Below are 19,637 nucleotides of genomic sequence, written 5' to 3'. Positions count from 1 at the left end.
TCAGGATATCCACAATGAATTTGTATGAGATGGATCTGCATGCACTGCCTCCTTGAGATGCAAATCTAACTCATGTATATTTATTGTGGATATCCTGAAAACCTGACCTGCCTGTGGCTCTTGAGGACCGGAATTGCCTACCCCTGGCCTATGGCAACTCCCTTCTCTCCATTTCCCCCCTCCAAGAAAATAAGAAAGGAAAGACACTAAAGCTTTCATTAAAATAAAAATGTGGTCTGTAATTGTTTAACTTCTAGTTAAATGATTAGGATTTCAAACATAGACAGATTAGTTTATGACTTCAGAAGAACAATAAACTGTACACTCAAGCCAGATTCTGCCATTTAGCTTTGAATTGATCATGTAGTTAAAATTTTCTCTAGGTGAGGCAGTGGGTGAATAGAGCTTCCTGGTGAGAATATCCTGCTTCTATCAAGAGTCTGTCCATTATTTCCCCACTGAATCTAAGATGATGCGATTCTGCTCTGCCTGCTTCTTCTGACTTTGGTTCTTTGCAATTTCAATCATTTGTCTCAAAATGTGAAATGTCAGGTCTATAGAAATAGGGGGATCTTCTCGCTTGAAGCGGTCAGAAAACTCTTCCAAACTACTGAGAACTTCCTCAGCAGGACTGCTTCTCCCTGGGAAGATGGACTTCAGGATGTTCAGGACCTGGGACAGCTCCTTGGCCGAGATCTGGTGATCAGGATAAAAGTGATCTGTGGCCAGAGCTCTGTTCAGGGTCACCAGAACTGTAGGATTTCCATTCAAATTCCTGTGGAACCTCTCCTTCAAAAAGTACAAAAGGGCTTGAGCATTGTTGTCGCTTAGCATTCGGTTGAGATTTAGATAGGATCCCTCATAGATGTTTCTGTCTGCTGGGCGACTGATACTAGGAGGTATATGAGCCAGAAGAAGAACATAGACCACAAGGAAAGCCAAAAGAGTTGTCTTCATTTTGGGTAACCCCTCTACCTGAATAAAATATATAAAGAAAAACAAATCATGAAAGAGACAAGAACATGCTGCATCACTGAAAAGTTACTAATTCTTTATAATGGACAAAGATAAACTAGGAAATGGGACCTTCCTCAGTAAGTACTACAGCACAGCACACTATAGTGTTCATTTTCATAACAAACAAACATCCAAAAAGTGGCATAAAGGGGCAGATGGATGTTTTTCTTGCCAAACCCTTCCAATTCATTAATTTCAAGACCCATTTTGTAGATGGATTTCTGTGGTGGTGGTCTGCAATGCATCTAACTATAAAGGGACATGTTGGAGGCATGGTCTCAGTGGGACTAGGGTGGGCTTATGATTTGGACATTTTACTGCAATAATCAAACATTTTAGAAAACATTCAGGCACAATTTGGACATTTGGGGCTAGTCCTGGGTTGTTGTTGTTTTTTTTTTTTTGGGGGGGCGGTTATTATTTATTTATGCAATTTTACATTTGACAATAACAAAAAAGTCAAACAAAATTATACAAGGTAAACACAAATAATAAACTTAGAACAACCATGTTCTTTCAAATTAACTATCAAGCACAATATTCCAATCCTACACTGTATTCGTTAGCCCTATAAGGAGAAGGAGTTGAAAAAGGGGCAGATCGTATAAAACAAAAATATTTTCCAGAAATAAAGATGAAGCCTGAAGCAGTTCTAGAACGTTCCCTCAGAGTGAGTCTCTTGAAGTCAATTCTCATGGAGTACTTGTCATGTGTTCTTTAGCAGAAACAAATTTAGATAACTGTTGTGGCTAAAAAAAACCCCAACATATCTGTTCTCCAAATGAGCAACTACGCATTTGCAAAGATATCTCAGAATAAAAGTAGCTCCTAACCGCACTACCTGAGGTCTTAATAACAAAAATTGTTTTTTTCTTTTCTTGGTTAGCCTAGACACATCTGGGTACATTCTTATTTTATATGTCAGGAACAATGTATTTCTATGCTTAAAAAACAATTTAAACAGCCATTCTCTATCAGAATCAATAGCAAATTGAACCAAAAGGGTAGCAGGAGCCTGTGCATCAATATCTGATCTCTCAAGGAAATTAGTTAAGTCCAAACTATCTGCAGACAAATTCTGCTGATTAGGACTCTGTTTCTTTTTCTTCTCAGACAAATAATAGATTTTTGATAGAGGAGGATATGAGGCCTCTGGAACCTTCAGTATCTCAATTAAATATCTCCTAAACATATCTTGAACTGTAACTGAAAAAACTTTGGGAAAATTTATAATCCTAAGATTGCACCTTCTGACAGCATTCTCCAACCTCTTGTTTAAAATGTAAACTCCCACTATCTTTCACCCATGTCAAAGCTTGAACTTCCAGAACATTCAACCTGGTCTCGCAGTCCAAAGATTCTCCAAAGCTGATATTCTATTTTTACTATCTACGTTCTCTGAGAGTACCAAAGTACAGCGGGAGGAAAGTATTTGTATCTGGTTACCAAGAGAGAGTTGCAAATTAGAAATAACATCCCAAATAAATTCCAAATTAAAGACTTTCGGTCTTTGCAATAGAAAAACTTCCATTCTGGAACCTTCCAAGGAAATTTGAGTACCTGGAGCCACATTTGGTAAAGAAACTTTTGCTTGTTCTACTCCATGAGATTGCTTCAATTCCTCCACCGGCTTTATCGCTGACTCATCTTACTCCAAATCAACCATGGACTTCTGTCCAGTCCTACCCTGCTGATATGGAAAAAAAACACCTCGGTCTGGTTCAGCATCCAAAGTTGCCACCATCACCAGAGGCTGTGACAGTGGGCTTTGCTCCTCCAGAGATAGGGTGATACCTTCAAAGGAGTATACACACACCTCTGCCTGTGTGCTTCCTCCAGCTGAAGCTTCCTCCGGTCACTGCGCTCCAGAGCTAAGCTCCACAAAGGCGTCCATCGATCTGGTCGCATCTGTAGATGCATCAGTGGAAACCCGGGTCTTTGATTTCCTCTTCACCATTGGTAAAGAGGAAAGGAAATCTTGATGGCACCTCTGTGAACACTTCAAGCAGCCATCTTGGTTAAATTCCTTCCCCCCATGTCTGGCTAGTCCTGTTTTAACAATGAATAAGTGCCAAAAAGGTGCCCAAACTGACCATATGCCCATTGGAGGAATGAAGGTATGACCCCCCCATACTGACCCCCCTTCCCAAAGATATGAATGACACAGTACATACCTGTCTGTATTATAGTTTCAGTCCTAGTAAAGCATCAAGTAGGTTTCTAGAGTAGCCTAGCGGGTGGTGTAGCCAACCATAGAGATGAGGACTCAGCCCATATCCCACTCTATCTACTACACATATGGTGGCATATGTGAGACTTCCAATACCCACCCAAATCCCACTGTACCTATATATAGATGCCAGCTGTAGGCATAAGGGCTATTGGTGTGGTTTACAGTTGGGTCCAGTAGGTTTTAGAGGGCTTATTATACACTAAAAGGGAGCTTTGGTGAGATGTATACCTGGGCTTTTATGTGATGTTCACTGCAGTGCCCCCTAGGGTGCCCTCCACTCTACTGGAATGTTTGTGTGGCCAGTCTACTAAAAATGCTGGCCCCTCCTATATCCCAATGGCTTATTTTATGTGGTTTTTCTTTTGGAAAATGTTATTTCTTCCAAAAATGGTTCAAAAAGATAAATGCACTGAGGGCAATCACATCTAAGAAATAACCATTTTCAAAACAAAAAGATAGATATTTTTCTGTTTTGAAAATTGTCATGTTCACTACTGAATGTTCCATAAAATGGCCAAACTCGGATTTGGATGTCATATCAAAAAGTTCCCCTCCACATTAACAAGACTGGGCTAGAAGTTAAACCTGCAAACACCAGGTTCGCATCTGAGCAATGTTTAGATGCAATTTTCTTTCCAATTCCTTCTGTAGTGGATTAAAGAATTTTTTTATGCAAACACAGATTCAGTTTGTTGCATTGTAATTGCATCCATGTTACTCCAGTCCACTTAACTTATGCTTTATGCTCTGTGCTAAGAATCTGCTTTCAGGTAATTTAAAAAAAAAAAAAAAAAAAAAAAAAAAAACTTTTTGCCATTTACCTTTCAGCACCTTGAAAACATTTCTGGTTCAGTTTAATTTGGAACTATTTCACTAAAATCCTTCTTAAATAAAGTACAGTAAATGATTTAAGACAGAGCCCCACCCCCCACCCCCTTTTACAAAACCGTAGCAGCAACGCTCAGAGAGTTATGAGTGTCGGGAGCAGCACCGAGCATTCAGTGTGCCGGCCTGCGCTAAAACCCATTTTTTGTAGTTTTGGTAAAAGTGTGGGGGGGGGGGGGGAGAGGAGGGAGAATTAGCAGTGCAGTAGTGCCTGTAGCAGACATTTCCTCTAATAAGACAGTGACCTTTCATAGAATGAAACTTGCATTCTTTGGTACAGCCGTAATAACTATTCATTGCTGTGCAGACTCCAACTAACCAGCCTTCACCAGGTGATATGTTTATAAGGAAGCAAGCCCACATTTTTGTCTCTGCAAATCCTTCATTACAGAATAAAAGCTACATCATGGGTCTGAAGAATACGCTGATTTCCGTTAATGGTGTTATGTCATTGATTTCACCAGCCATCCTAAAGCTGTTATTTGTTCACCTGATTTTAGAAATGCTAAGGGCTCCTTTCACTAAGCCGCATTAGGGCTTTAACTCGCGGAATAGCGCTTTACATTGCCGCACGTGCCGGACCTTAATGCCAGCATTGAGCTGGCGTTAGTTCAAGAAGCATAGGGTGCGGTAATTTCCTGTGTGCGCTAAAAACGCTAGTGCACCTTAGTAAAAGGAGCCCTAAGTTATTGCAAGATGTAGTCGGCTTTACCTGGTGAAGGAGCTGGAAGTAACAGTGAATTCTTATGTGCCCCTGAATTGTGAACAAATTTAAAAAAATCCATATTTTACTACTAAATGATTAGTACAGTCAGGTTTCTTGGAAAAAAAATAATGACTTTGTAACTGGTGAATTGAAAACAAGATTTTAAACCCTTATCCCATTCAAAAACTGTCAACTAAAAGCTTCACTAATATTAGAAGGCAAGCAAGTTTAAGTAAGGCATAGTTTTTGATCGGAGAGACTTCTAGTTATACATATAAAGAGGAATTTTAATTCTTTGCATGATTCCTTAAAACAAAGCCTTAGGATCTGGTTAGTTCAGACACAAATATCATAAATCATAGGCACTATCTTAGTTGAACTCTTTCTTCCTCACACACTTTTCAGAGTATAAACTTTATCAGACACTAATCAAAACTACCGGGTTTCATTATTCCACTTACCTCCTGATGCTTTGAAAAGAGCTGCTTCCAGATCCGAGACCAGTCAGCGATCTTTTTGGAAAATGTCCCACTTGTGAAAAAATTAGGCTCCTTGATCAATGTTTATATACATCCATGGAAGCTCCAATTGACGTCAGTGAAAGTACATGAACTGATTATAGATGAAAGGAACAAATCTCAACATCATATATATTCCAGAAAGGAGGAGTAAGTAGCTATACTCAGTTGGCAAAGGTTGGATAGAATACTAGCACACAGTTTTTAGCTCACCCATTCCCTAATTAAAATAAATATTGAGCTGCAAAAGAATGATGTCAGACCAAAAGTGACTTTACTTTCAAACAACTGGAAAATGAAACATATCCTTAAATATAAATTAGGCATTTTGAGATATACATACAAGAGACCCATGAGTGGAGGCAACTGCAGGATCTTGAAGTTAGAACATCCCTAGTGCTCAAACACTTATCTGTAGAGGAGGAGAAATCATTTCATGCCATTTCAGAACTACAGCCAAGAATGATTCAAAAGGCAGAGCTCATTAGTATTCTGTACAGTGCAGAAAGGGAGGCACTCTATTTCCAACAGTATGATAGAGTACCAGGAGAGAAATAAGAAAGAAGAGAAAATGCAAGGGTGGTTTGAAAAGTTTGGTAAAAAAAAAAAAAAAAAAGCAAGTTAAACAATATAGGACTCCTTTTACTAAGCTGCGATAGCGGTTTTAGCATGCTCTTAGCGTGCGCAGAATTGCCACGTGTGCTAGATGCTAACGCCAGCATTTGAGACATAGATAGGATAATTCATCTATTATCAATCCGTATGCTCAAATACCTATTCTTAATCAGACCTTATGTATAGGACACAATCTCCCCTACCCTCTACTTTGGGCTTAGCCATATTTTTCAAAAATCATTCATTACCTTCCAGATGTGTCTTCCTTAAATGTATCTTTATCTTCTTTAAAAGTTGTAGTTCACCCCTCTTTCCTTTTGTATCGATAATTATTTGTATGTATACATTGTACATTTATTTGTATAAAATTATTTTATTTTTGTCTCTCAATTTTAAATTGTCATACGCATTGAAGTACTTGATATTGCGTGTACAACAAACTTTTAATAAACTTGAAACTTGCCAAAATTCTGCGCACGCTAAAAATGCTATCACAGCTTAGTAAAAGGAGCCCATAGTCTCTAATGAGGGCTATACACTTAATCCAGCAAGTTTCCAGTATTTTTTTTCATAAGCTATTTTTCCTATGATAAGAAAAAACTGGAAAATCGCTGAACTAAGTTTTTAGCCCTTGATGGAGACCACATTGTTTAATGTGCTTTTTTTTTTTTAACATACTTTTCAAACCACCCTCATAAGAGTAAAACCTATAGAAGAAGAAAGGGACCACAGAAATACCGACTAAAACAAACAAACAAGGCAAACAGAAAAATAGTAAAGAAGAGAAAACCTGAAGAAAACAATCAATGAAGAAATATGGAAATCGTTCTGCTTCCATAACCTCTTAATTTGTACTTTATTAATAATCTCTAAGCACATTGCTCATATTATTTATGAAAAGGTTCTGGTCCCAATACTGCCTCACACACACACTCTGTCGTCTCTGGTACAGATGCATCTGGGGGCACCTCCTTAGAAAGAACATACTACATCATGTCCAAGGAAAAGTCCATTTATTATGAGTCCTGCATTCATTTTTTTAGCATTATACATGGGTCATATTTTTCAGCATATGATTGTAGGAAAGACCATATTTGCTAACAGGATACATAAAAGCAACTAGAAAGAGGTAGCAAACATAAGGGGGGGGGGGAGTTTCCATAACTATGGCATATAATACTGTCCTTTTTTGACTAAGGTCTAAAGTTTCTTAGCAAATGTTTCTTGTTTCTTATCTAAGTGATTCACCAGAAACGAAATCATCCATCAGCACAGGATGTGGGGATTCAGTACATGAGGAGGAATGACCTTGGCAAAACTAGTCAGCTACAGAAAAACACAGAGCTCAAAACACAAAGAGAAAATGATCTTGTGGTTTCTTGGCAAATACAAACTGTTCTAGCAGTGTTTTATATGTTACACAAGCAGGAATGGAATAGACTTACAAGACGTTTATACCCCTTCAATTTAAGCTACTGACTTCTATTTCTTTCTAGTTTTTGTAAGATTTCTTTTCATCTAAGATTTCTTGTCTATCTTTGCTGCCTCAATGCCTTCTCACTGCCTGAAAAGGATCAAATCAAAAATTCCAGAGTTAACAAAATTATTTTATCTTCCTAGCATTCCCACCATCTTCCAAAAGATTTCACAGACTAGAGAAAACAATCTATGAATTGTTAAGGGGAACTGGAATCTGGGATTCTAGCTTGTTATCGAGCACCAAGAACAGTCCATGATGCTGAAATGACAGCACAACCTAAACTAGCGGTCTCAAACTCAAACCCTTTGAAGGGCCACATTTTGGATTTGTAGGTACTTGGAGAGCTGCAGAAAAAAATAATTAATGTCTTATTAAAGAAATGACAACTTTGCAGGAGATAAAACTTATTATAGTTTATTAATATTTCCTTAATTGCTTCTGATAATTTCAGCTATACACACAGCTGAAAGCAGTGCAACATGCAGAAAGTGAAGTTTAGACAGTTTTTCACTTTCTGCTTGTTGCACTGCTTTCAGCTGTGTGTATAGCTGAAATTATCAGAAGCTATAAAGAGATTTACCTCATGCAAAATTGTGATTTAGATTCTAAAGTATCAACTGCAAGAGACAAGATTTTGGTGTAGTCCTCTAGGCTTTTTTGTAGAGTGGAGAATCAATATCCAACTTGTGCCTGGAAAACTTGTGCCTTAAGTGTCCTGTGGTCACGTCCACAACTGCCTTCAGCTCTCACCTCCTCCAGCACCGGACACAACTGCCATCTTACATCAAGCAATCACTGCCAGGAGAGGTGCTGAATTTTGCGAGAGTTCACGAGATTACGTACACATGCACAAGCTGCACTGCCTCCAGTGGTTACCTTATGTTCTGGAATGTTGCCTGCCTCACTATTGTAACCTCACGCAAGCACTTTCCTGCGCCTGTACGCAATTGTCCTCTCCACTCCACCTCACAGTCGCATTCGGATGCAGGACAGTGCTTGTGTGAGGTAACAGCAGTGAGGCAGGCAATGTTCCAGAGAATGATAACATACCAAGGACCTTAAAATAGTATCTGGTGTGCTGCGAGCTTGAGACCACTGGCCTAAACTATTGTAAACCAATTAGATATTCTATTTATTTGTGAAATGTGAAACATACTGTATTACTAGATGGCACCTGCAAAACATCTGCAGGAAAAGAGATTTTGTACTGAAACACCCCTGCCCTTGCCTCTACCTCATCTTCTCCCTTTCATACTTGTTTCTCTGGCAGCATCTCCTTGTTCTTTCTCATACCCCTGCTCAGCTATTCCTCTTGCCATTTCACCCATCTCTACGAGTATCTTGTCTCCTTCACATCAGATCTGTGGGTTCTTAGGACCCATATTGAACAAACTCCTTCGGTGTCCAGATAGGAGTAATTTGCATTGGGTTTAGTGCCCATAATCATGTTGAAAAATGAGCTTCTATGCCATCACCTCTCTTGTCTCTCAAACCTTTTCCCCTGCCTCTCCTCTCTACATCATGACCCAAGTCTTCTCTCTCTTACCTCCATGAATCACCCCCTTCTGTGCCTCTATCCTTCTCTCTCCATCTTCAGTTCCTAGATCCTCTTCCCAACCTGACTCCAGAGCCTGAATCTGATCTGCACCATGGGACATGCAGTTAAACAATATAGTTTACCATACCATACCTACCATAGTAACATATTAACATAGTAAATGCGGATAAAGACTTGAACAGTACACCCAACCTGCCCAACAGTTATAAAATATTGATGTTTTTCTTGTTGTTTTTGTTTAGGGAGGTATATCAATGCTGTTTTTTGTGTGTTTTGAAGATATTAATTATTATTTTATGTATTGTTCTGTTTTAAATTATGTATGTTTGTTGGCATCTACCTAGAAATATTGATAGTGTGGCATACAATTTTTTAAACTAAATAAATAAATACTCATGATCAATTCATGATTAAATTGTCTTTCTTTGGCATTTCTGAGACATAGACCATAGAACTCCACCCAGCACTGTCCTTAGGTTCCAACTTCTGCAGTTGCCATCAAAGCTACTCCAGCCTATCTGAACCACCATGTCAATTGTGGGATATAAATCATAAAAGTATGCCCAGCCCTGAACTCAAGTTCAAAGCTTTCTCCAGCCCATCTTAAACCTAATCGCCATATATGGGACACAGACCATACAAGTCTGCCCAGTTCCAGCCTTAGCTCTTCACAGCTGGGGTTGCCATCTCTTCACCACTTGATAAATCCAACACACATGCAAGCATTTAAGTTTTGTTTTTATACCATTCATTATTAAGTTAGAGATTCTCTGTGCTTTTTGAATTCTGTCACCATTTTCATCCCAATCACCTCCCTCAGGAAGGTCTCTCACTTAGACTACTGAAATGTACTTCTCTCAGATCTTCCCCTTCAATCTGTTCAAAATGCTGCAGCACGACTCATATTCTGCAAGAGCTGCCATGCTCACATTACCCCTCTCTTCAAATCACTTCATTTCTGAATACAGTTCAAACTGCTCTTACTGACTTACACTGCAGCCCCTCAGTATCTTTCCTCACTTGTCTCCCACTATGTTCCTTCCCGTGGTCCATTCATCGGGTAAGTCCCTCTTATCTGTGCCCTTCTCCTCCACCGCCAACTCTAGACTCTGTCCCTTCTTTCTTGCTGAGCCATATGCCTGGAACAGGCTGCCATAACTAGAACATAAGAACTGCCGCTGCTGGGTCAGACTAGTGGTCCATCATGCCCAGCAGTCCGCTCACGCGGCGGCCCTCTTGTCAAAGACCAGCGCCCTAAGACTATTTATTTATTGTATTTATTTATTCCATTTTCTATACCGTTCTCCCAGGGGAGCTCAGAACGGTTTACATGCATTTATTCAGGTACTCAAGCAGTTTTCCCTCTCTGTCCCAGTGGTCTCACAATCTATCTAACGTACCTGGGGCAATGGGGGGATTAAGTGACTTGTCCAGGGTCACAAGGAGCAGCGTGGGTTTGAACCCACAACCTCAGGGTGCTGAGGCTGTAGCTTTAACCACTGTACCACACTCTCCCCTACTAGCCCTACCTGCGTACATTCTGGTTCAGCAGAGAGGTCGGTAAAGTGCGTTGGCACTCTCATACAATTTCAGTTATGGGCTCTTCTTTGTGGAACATGTTACCCTCTGATACTGGGCAAGAAAGGAATATTTTGCCTTTTTAAAAAAAGTTGCAGACTTTCTTGTTTCCAAAGTAGATGTTACTATATGATGGATTGTAGGAATTTAATTCTAGGTTCGATTGCAAAGATTTTTGTTTGGGAGGGTGATGCCTGACTTGCTTTACTAATGACTTCATCGCTCTCTCTTTTGCGTATGGCTCTAACTGGGGGCATTACATGACATACAATCAGCATTTATAGTCTGCCATAGTCAAATCAGATCTAGGCATCCAGTCTCCCTGCAGCAAATATAGTTTTTCAGGAAGGGGTAAAATACACACCTCACAGACCTTACGGACCTCGCGGATCTAAAACCGCACATCCTCAAAAATCCGAGGTCCGCGCCACTTGTAGTCTCTGGCTCCGACAGACCTCTATGACAATTTAGCTCTGACGGATCCTAACCTATGCCGAGACTAAAAGTGGCGCAGACCTCAAATTTTTAAGGATGTGCAGTTCAGATCCATGAGGTCCACGAGGTCAGATGCACTGCAGACCTTTGCACACATTTTTAACCCCCCCCCCACACCCCAAACCCAGCTATTTGCCATCCAGTGTCATATCGCAGGGGCTCTCGGAATCAATGTGGATGGAGAGATCTGGAGGAAGGGACGATCGGGCTGATTAGCAAAAGCCACGGTGTGCCTCCTCCCTCCTTAGCCATTAGGGAAGGCAGATCCAGGGTCCTGAGCTTAGCGTGCAGGGAAAGCGGTGGAATAAGCTAAAAGGCAGACTTGTCAATGCACGGACCTCAAATTTTTAAGGATGTACAGTTTTAGATCCGCGAGATCTGTAAGGTCCGTAAGGTCCACGTTTTACCCCTTCCCTAGTTTTTCTCCTTGTAGAAACTTACCATAGTATATCAGCAGTAACTTCAAGGAATCAAATAAGAGAAAGTGTGCTCATGAAAATACTGCACTATAAATATTATACCATACCTTATCCCAAAACACTTAGTAGATTCAAGAAACAGGCCCAAACTTTAGGTGCTGGAACGAAGCCTGCTAAACATAAATTCTATAAATCCGCACTTTATCGGCAAAACTTCTCAAAACTCCAGCGTACTTTTAAACACACGCTCCCTCTTCTATTAAACTGCACTAGTATTTTTTAGCGCAGAGAGCCGCACTGAATGGACTGCGCTGCTCCCGATGCTCATAGGAACTCTATGAGCGTCGGGAGCAGCGCGGCTCCTGGCGCTAGAAAACTGCTAGTGCAGTTTAATATAAGAGGCCTACAGTCTTATATCACATATCCCGCAGGATCATGAACATTCCGTTTTCATTCCATATACAATTCTGTTTCACCAGAGACCTCAGTGACATTCCTCATGACTCAAAAGCTTTCATTGTCTTCAAAATACATAAAGCTTGAAGACAATGAAAGCTTTTGAGTCTTGAGGGGTGTTGTTGAGGTCTCTGGTGAAGTAGAGTTGGAAATGGAATGAAAACGGTAAGTTAATGATCCTGCGAAATATAACATAAATCCTATAACAACAGTTCTGCACAGAATTGCCAATCAGAGTACTAGGACTTATGCTAAGTCAAAAGCTTTGTAAGTAGTTGTAACTGTAACATCTAAGTACCTAATCCCCTATAACCTGCATGTCTACCTCATAGGCACAGTCCTGTCCTGCCCATGCTCCTCCCACATTAATGTCCCCTGGATTGGCCACCTTGAGAACAGGCTAGTGGGCTCGATGGACTATTGGTCTGACCCAGTAAGGCTATTCTTATATTCTTAGAAGTTGCACACAATTTCTGTAATAATGACTAATAAAAAATAAAAAGATTCTTACAAATAAAACAAAGTATTGGTTTCCATAGTGTCAATTACCACCAATTTCCACAAATTTTGCTGCTGGAAAAGGATTTTATGCTTACTGTGGACCGCCCGAAGAACTAACAAATCGATTCTGGAAGAGATCAAACCGGCTATGTCACTCGAAGCCCAAATGATGAAGTTACGACTGTCTTACTTTGGACACACCGTCAGAAGAGAGAGATCGTTGGAGAAGGACATTATGTTTGGGAAGATCCAAGGAACCAGGTGAAGAGGGCGACCTGGACATGTTGAAAACAACCATGAGGATGACCCTGGAGGACCTTACCAGACTAGTACCAAACGGATCTCTTTTTAGATCTGTAATTCAAGTCACTAGGACTCGAACACTAGTCAATGACACCTAACACAAATTTAAGCCAATAATTGGCTGCTATTAAATTAAGTTGCACACGCAAATGACCTTATTCTATAAATTCCATTGGAACTTTGCAAACTAAGTGTAAAGTTGGGCACCCAATTTTATAGAATTAGAGGGTTACTATGAAACAATATAAACAAAATTTCTGCAGAAACTACAGGCTAGCAGAAACATTGTACCTCTGTTATGCACATAGAACACAAACTGACCCGTACCTAATCTATATATATATAAAATCGGAGGTATGTATGTGTGTATGTGCCGCGATCACGCAAAAACGGCTTGACCGATTTGAACGAAACTTGGTATGCAGATCCATCACTACCTGGGGTGATATGTTCTGGGGGTCTCGCTGCCCACCTGCACACGTGGGCGGAGCTACAAACAGAAAATCATATTTCACCCATTCATGTCAATGGAAAAAATGGAAAAAGCTGCCAACGCAAAAACGGCTTGCCCGATTTGAACGAAACTTGGTATGCAGATCCCTCACTACCTCGGGTGATATGTTCTGGGGATCTCGCGGCCCACCTGCACACATGGGCGGAGCTACAAACAGAAAATCAGATTTCACCCATTCATGTCAATGGAAAAAATGTAAAAAGCTGCCAACGCAAAAACGGCTTGCCCGATTTGAACGAAACTTGCTATGCTAATCCCTCACTACCTGGGGTGATATGTTCTGTGGGTCTCGCGGCCCACCTGCACACGTGGGCGGAGCTACAAACAGAAAATCTGATTTCACCCATTCAAGTCAATGGAAAAAATGTAAAAAGCTGTGGGACCGATTTGAACGAAACTTGGTATGCAGATCCCTCACTACCTGGGGTGATATGTTCTGGGGGTCTCGCGGCCCACCTGCACACGTGGGTGAAGCTACAAACAGAAAATCTGATTTCACCCATTCAAGTCAATGGTAAAAATGTAAAAAGCTGTGGGACCGATTTGAACGAAACTTGATATGCAGATCCCTCACTACCTGGGGTGATATGTTCTGGGGGTCTCGCGGCCCACCTGCACATGTGGACGGAGCTACAAACAGAAAATCTGATTTCACCCATTCAAGTCAATGGGAAAAATGTAAAAAGCTGTGGGACCGATTTGAACGAAACTTGATATGCAGATCCCTCACTACCTGGGGTGATATGTTCTGGGGGTCTCGCTGCCCACCTGCACATGTGGGTGGAGCTACAAACAGAAAATCAGATTTCACCCATTCATGTCAATAGAAAAAATGTAAAGAGCTGCCATTCTCACAGTAATTCAAAAACGGCTTGACCGATTTGACCGAAACTTGGTATGCAGATCCCTCACTACCTGGGGTGATATGTTCTGGGGGTCTCGCGGCCCACCTGCACACGTGGGCGGAGCTACAAACAGAAAATCAGATTTCACCCATTCATGTCAATTGAAAAAATGTAAAAAGCTGCCAACGCAAACACGGCTTGCCCGATTTGAACGAAACTTGGTATGCAGATCCCTCACTACCTGGGGTGATATGTTCTGGGGGTCTCGCGGCCCACCTGCACACATGGGCGGAACAACAAACAGAAAATCAGATTTCACCCATTCATGTCAATGGAAAAAATGTAAAAAGCTGCCAACGCAAAAACGGCTTGCCCGATTTGAACGAAACTTGCTATGCTAATCCCTCACTACCTGGGGTGATATGTTCTGTGGGTCTCGCGGCCCACCTGCACACGTGGGCGGAGCTACAAACAGAAAATCTGATTTCACCCATTCAAGTCAATGGAAAAAATGTAAAAAGCTGTGGGACCGATTTGAACGAAACTTGGTATGCAGATCCCTCACTACCTGGGGTGATATGTTCTGGGGGTCTCGCGGCCCACCTGCACACGTGGGCGGAGCTACAAACAGAAAATCATATTTCACCCATTCAAGTCAATGGAAAAAATGTAAAAAGCTGTGGGACTGATTTGAACGAAACTTGGTATGCAGATCCCTCACTACCTGGGGTGATATGTTCTGGGGGTCTCGCGGCCCACCTGCACACGTGGGTGAAGCTACAAACAGAAAATCTGATTTCACCCATTCAAGTCAATGGTAAAAATGTAAAAAGCTGTGGGACCCGATTTGAACGAAACTTGATATGCAGATCCCTCACTACCTGGGGTGATATGTTCTGGGGGTCTCGCGGCCCACCTGCACACGTGGACGGAGCTACAAACAGAAAATCAGATTTCACCCATTCAAGTCAATGGAAAAAATGTAAAAAGCTGTGGGACCGATTTAAACGAAACTTGGTATGCAGATCCCTCACTACCTGGGGTGATATGTTCTGGGGGTCTCGCGGCCCACCTGCACACATGGGCGGAGCTACAAACAGAAAATCTGATTTCACCCATTCAAGTCAATGGGAAAAATGTAAAAAGCTGTGGGACCGATTTGAACGAAACTTGATATGCAGATCCCTCACTACCTGGGGTGATATGTTCTGGGGGTCTCGCTGCCCACCTGCACATGTGGGTGGAGCTACAAACAGAAAATCAGATTTCACCCATTCATGTCAATGGAAAAAATGTAAAGAGCTGCCATTCTCACAGTAATTCAAAAACGGCTTGACCGATTTGACCGAAACTTGGTATGCAGATCCCTCACTACCTGGGGTGATATGTTCTGGGGGTCTCGCGGCCCACCTGCACACGTGGGCGGAGCTACAAACAGAACATCAGATTTCACCCATTCATGTCAATGGAAAAAAAGTAAAACGCTGTCATTCTCACAGTAATTCAAAAACGGCTTGACCGATTTGAACGAAACTTGGTATGCAGCTCCCTCACTACCTGGGGTGATATGTTCTGGGGGTCTCGCAGCCCACCTGCACACGTGGGCGGAGCTACAAACAGAAAATCAGATTTCACCCATTCATGTCAATGGAAAAAATGTAAAAAGCTGCCATTCTCACAGTAATTCCAACTACCTGGGGTGATATGTCCTGGGGGTCTCGCGGCCCACCTGCACACATGGGCGGAGCTACAAACAGAACATCAGATTTCACCCATTCATGTCAATGGAAAAAATGTAAACAGCTGCCATTCTCACAGTAAATCTAAAACGGCTTGACCAATTTGAACGAAACTTGGTATGCAGATCCCTCACTAACTGGGGTGATATGTTCTGGGGGTCTCTTCACCCAAGAATTTATATGTTCTTGCTCCTGGAGGTGAAACTAAAAATGTTGTTTATAATCAAGTTTTGTGTTAGTTGTATTGTATTCATTTTGTCAAATATTTCACATTATAATTTGAATATTGTACTTTTTATAAAGCTGTAAAAAAATAATTTCATTCACCACTATAAAGTATCTTTATTTGAATCCATTTACAGTGTTATTGCTATAATTAAATACCCGTGCAACGCCGGGGCATCAGCTAGTATAGAATAAAAGACTACTCAAAGCAGCAGAATCACACAAACAAAAACTATAGTAGAAATCCCAAGAAATCAGATTGTGAGCATCAGAACAATGAAGAAAATGCATTTTCTCTTGTACTGAGCAAGATACAAAGGACTCCTTTTACTAAGCCGCGATAGGGCTTTAACGCACGCTAAATTGCCACGCGTGCTAGACCTTAACGCCAGCATTGAGCTGGCATTAGGTCTAGCCATATAGCGTGGGTTTAGCTCATGCTAAAATGCTGCGTGCGCTAAAAACGCTAATGCAGCTTAGTAAAAGGAGCCCAAAATGATAAGAAATACACTTTCCCAAAACTAGCATATTACAATCAATACAAATTCAAAATATTTTCTTGTATCTTTGATGCATCAGACCATTTTATTTTTCTAACTGATTTTTTTTCATTTCCCCCCCTCCCCCCACTTTTTGATCATCTCTTAAGTCCTTTTCTTGGGTCTCTTTTCTGGATTCTATTTCTCCCCTTGTGTACTTCCCTTCTTCTTTTACTTCTGTCTCTGATAATGATTTTTCCCTTTCATTTTTTATATCCATTTCTCTTTTCTTCTTCTTTATATGCACTCATAATTGGATTTTTGCCTTCTTTACCCCCTTCTCTTACTCCCAGTCTTCAGTGTCCTTCACTTCCCCCATATCTATGCTCTTTCCATCTCTCTTTCTCCAATCCTTCCATTTAGAATATTATTTACAATTCTGGAGACCGCAATTTCAAAAAGATATAAACAGTAGGTGGTCTTCATCAGAAGGCATATGGGGGCAGACTTAAAGATCTCAATCTGTATACTTTGGAGGAAATGTGGGAGAGGGGAGATATGTTAAAGATATTTAAATACCTACATAGCATAAAAATGCACATGAGGCATGTCTCTTTCATTTGAAAGGAAGCTCTGGAATGAGAGGACATAGGATGAAATTAAGAGGTGACAGATTAAGGACATTGATTTTTATAGAAAGGGTGGTAGATGCATGGAATAGTCTCCTGATACAAGCAGTGGAAACAAAGACTGTGTCTGAATTCAAGAAAGTGTGGGTTAAGAACATAGGATCTCTTAGGGAGAGGAGGAGAGAGTGGATGCTGTGGATGGGCAGAGTGGAAGGGCCATTTGGCCTTTATCTGCCGTCATCTTTCTCTGTTTCTTTTTTAGCCCTATACTAGTCTCCTATTCCTCCTCCTTTACCATTCTCTAGTCCCTCATTTCTACCCTCTGTATTCACTCCCTCTCTAGCATTCATATACCTTCCTCTGCCTCTCCTTTCTTGCCTACAGGCCCTTTCTTCTGTCTTTTAACCCCTACCTTCACCACCTTCATTTCCACCCTCCCTCATTCTCTTCAAAGATCTCACATCTTCTCTTTCTACCCACTGGAAACTTTCCCTTCCTTTTCCTCATCCCAGATGACACCCATCTAACCCACTGCTACTCATACACTACATACTCAATCCTCCTCATCCTAAAATCTCTGATCAAACTCAGTTTTCACTGTTTCCAAGCCCAAGACCCAAGTTTCCTTTCCCTTAACTGATACCCAGCCAAATCCAAAATTTCACACCCAGTTCCCAAGACCCCACTTAACTTACTCCTTGCTCTCTTTATCCCTACCACTCTCCTACCTTGCACCTCTATAAGACATTCTCCTGCCTCCTTATTCCTGAATCCAATCACCCATCCTCCTGCTTCCTTCTCCAACATCCTTCCCTCCTGCTTTTTCCTCTCCCCTACCATCCATTATCTCACTTCTTTCCATTCTGCACCCAGCATCTCTCCATCTGTCTCTTCTCTCCTCTCTTGGGCTCCATAGCTTCTACACCATACATCCACCTGAACCTGTCTTCTGTTGTTATTCCTCCTTCCCATCAGTATAATCCTTTTTGGCCACTCTCTCTTGAATCTGTTACAGCCATTAATTTTTAAAAATGGGACACTCCAGTATACAAAAGAGGTGAGAAAGAGCTAACAAATACCCCCACATGGCATGTCTATCTCCCTCCTAACCACAACCACTCTATACTACCACCCTTTTCTTCTTTCAAACCCTCATCTTGATATATAAGAAACTTACAGGCATATATAGTATTTTAACAGAAACTTAAAGGGAGGTAACTGAGGGAAAGTTTACTTCTCATTTGGGGGTTCAAAAAAAGAGGGGTTGCTATACTAATTGGAAAGTATATCCCATTGGTGGACTATAGACCAGGAGAGACACACAGGGAAGGCACTCATGGGTCTCTGGAAGGACTGGAAATTTACATTTATAGGTGCTAAAGGGACCTTCTTTGCAGATATGATGGGTAATACAAGAGATAAAACAGCAGGTTCAATTCTGGTCTCCTTATCTCAAGAAAGATATAGTGATGCTAGAAAAGGTTCAAAGAAGAGTGACCAAGATAATAAAGGGGAAAGACTAAAATGGTTAGGGCTCTTTGGCTTGGAAAAGAGAAGGCTGAGGGGAGATATGATTGAAGTCTACAAAATCCTGAGTGGAGTAGGATGGGTACAAGTGGATTGGTTTTTCGTTCTGTCAAAAATTACAAAGACAGAGGACACTTGATGAAGTTACAGGGAAATACTTTTAAAACCAATAGGAGGAAATTTTTTTCACTCAGAGAATAGTTAAGCTCTGGACCGCATTGCCAGAGGATGTGGTAAGAGTGAATAGCGTAGCTGGTTTTAAGAAAGGTTTGGACAAGTTCCTGGAGGAAAAGTCCATAGTCTGTTATTGAGAAAGACATGGGGGAAATCCACTTCTTGCCCTGGATTGGTAGCATGGAATATTGCTACTCCTTGGGTTTTGGCCAGATACTAGTGACTTGGATTGGCTACTGTGAGAATGGGTTACTGGGCTTGATGGACCATTGGTCTGACCCAGAAAGGCTATTCTTATGTTCTGATGGCTTCCAGTATTTTTCCTTTAACTGATATTATATCCTCCACTCTACAATTGTTTGCTAGTAATTTTGTTATATAATACATTCTGCATTCTCTATATTGGAAATGATTTTAATGAAAAATTAGTTATAAAATATATTTTATTTATAACTGACATGATTATAATGGACAATTGTTTATACCAAACAAAAATTGATTTCTCAAACCAGAAATCAAATGCATTATTCATTGGTTGCATCAGACAGACACGTCATTTACTAAGATCAACTGCAGTCTCTCAAAGACATGTCCTGGTGGTACAATAGCTTAGTGGTTAGAGCAGCAGATTGAGAATGTAAAACAACCACATCTACTACTGATGCGGTACTGAAATTTTACATCTACCACTAGTAAGACTACCACTAGAGGTCATGGTAGCCATTTTGTCTATCTAGCTGA

General features: G+C 41.0%; 1 protein-coding gene across 1 annotated transcript; it reads right to left on the bottom strand.

Annotated features, from left to right (window-relative positions):
- Nucleotides 1-436: 436 nt before the first annotated feature.
- Nucleotides 437-5,379, bottom strand: UCN (urocortin). Its single transcript, XM_033936367.1, has 2 exons — nt 5,303-5,379; nt 437-975 (listed from the first exon to the last, which is right to left on the bottom strand). Exon 2 carries the CDS (start codon nt 955-957, stop codon nt 448-450), a length of 510 nt encoding a protein of 169 aa, XP_033792258.1. The 5' UTR covers nt 958-975; nt 5,303-5,379; the 3' UTR covers nt 437-447.
- Between the last annotated feature and the right edge of the window lie 14,258 nt (nt 5,380-19,637).

Source organism: Geotrypetes seraphini, chromosome 3 (genome assembly GCF_902459505.1).
Source record: "Geotrypetes seraphini chromosome 3, aGeoSer1.1, whole genome shotgun sequence".
Classification (NCBI taxonomy): Eukaryota; Metazoa; Chordata; class Amphibia; order Gymnophiona; family Dermophiidae; genus Geotrypetes; species Geotrypetes seraphini.
The sequence above is the reverse complement of the archived record's forward strand: the minus strand, read 5'-3'. Positions and strand labels throughout refer to the sequence as shown.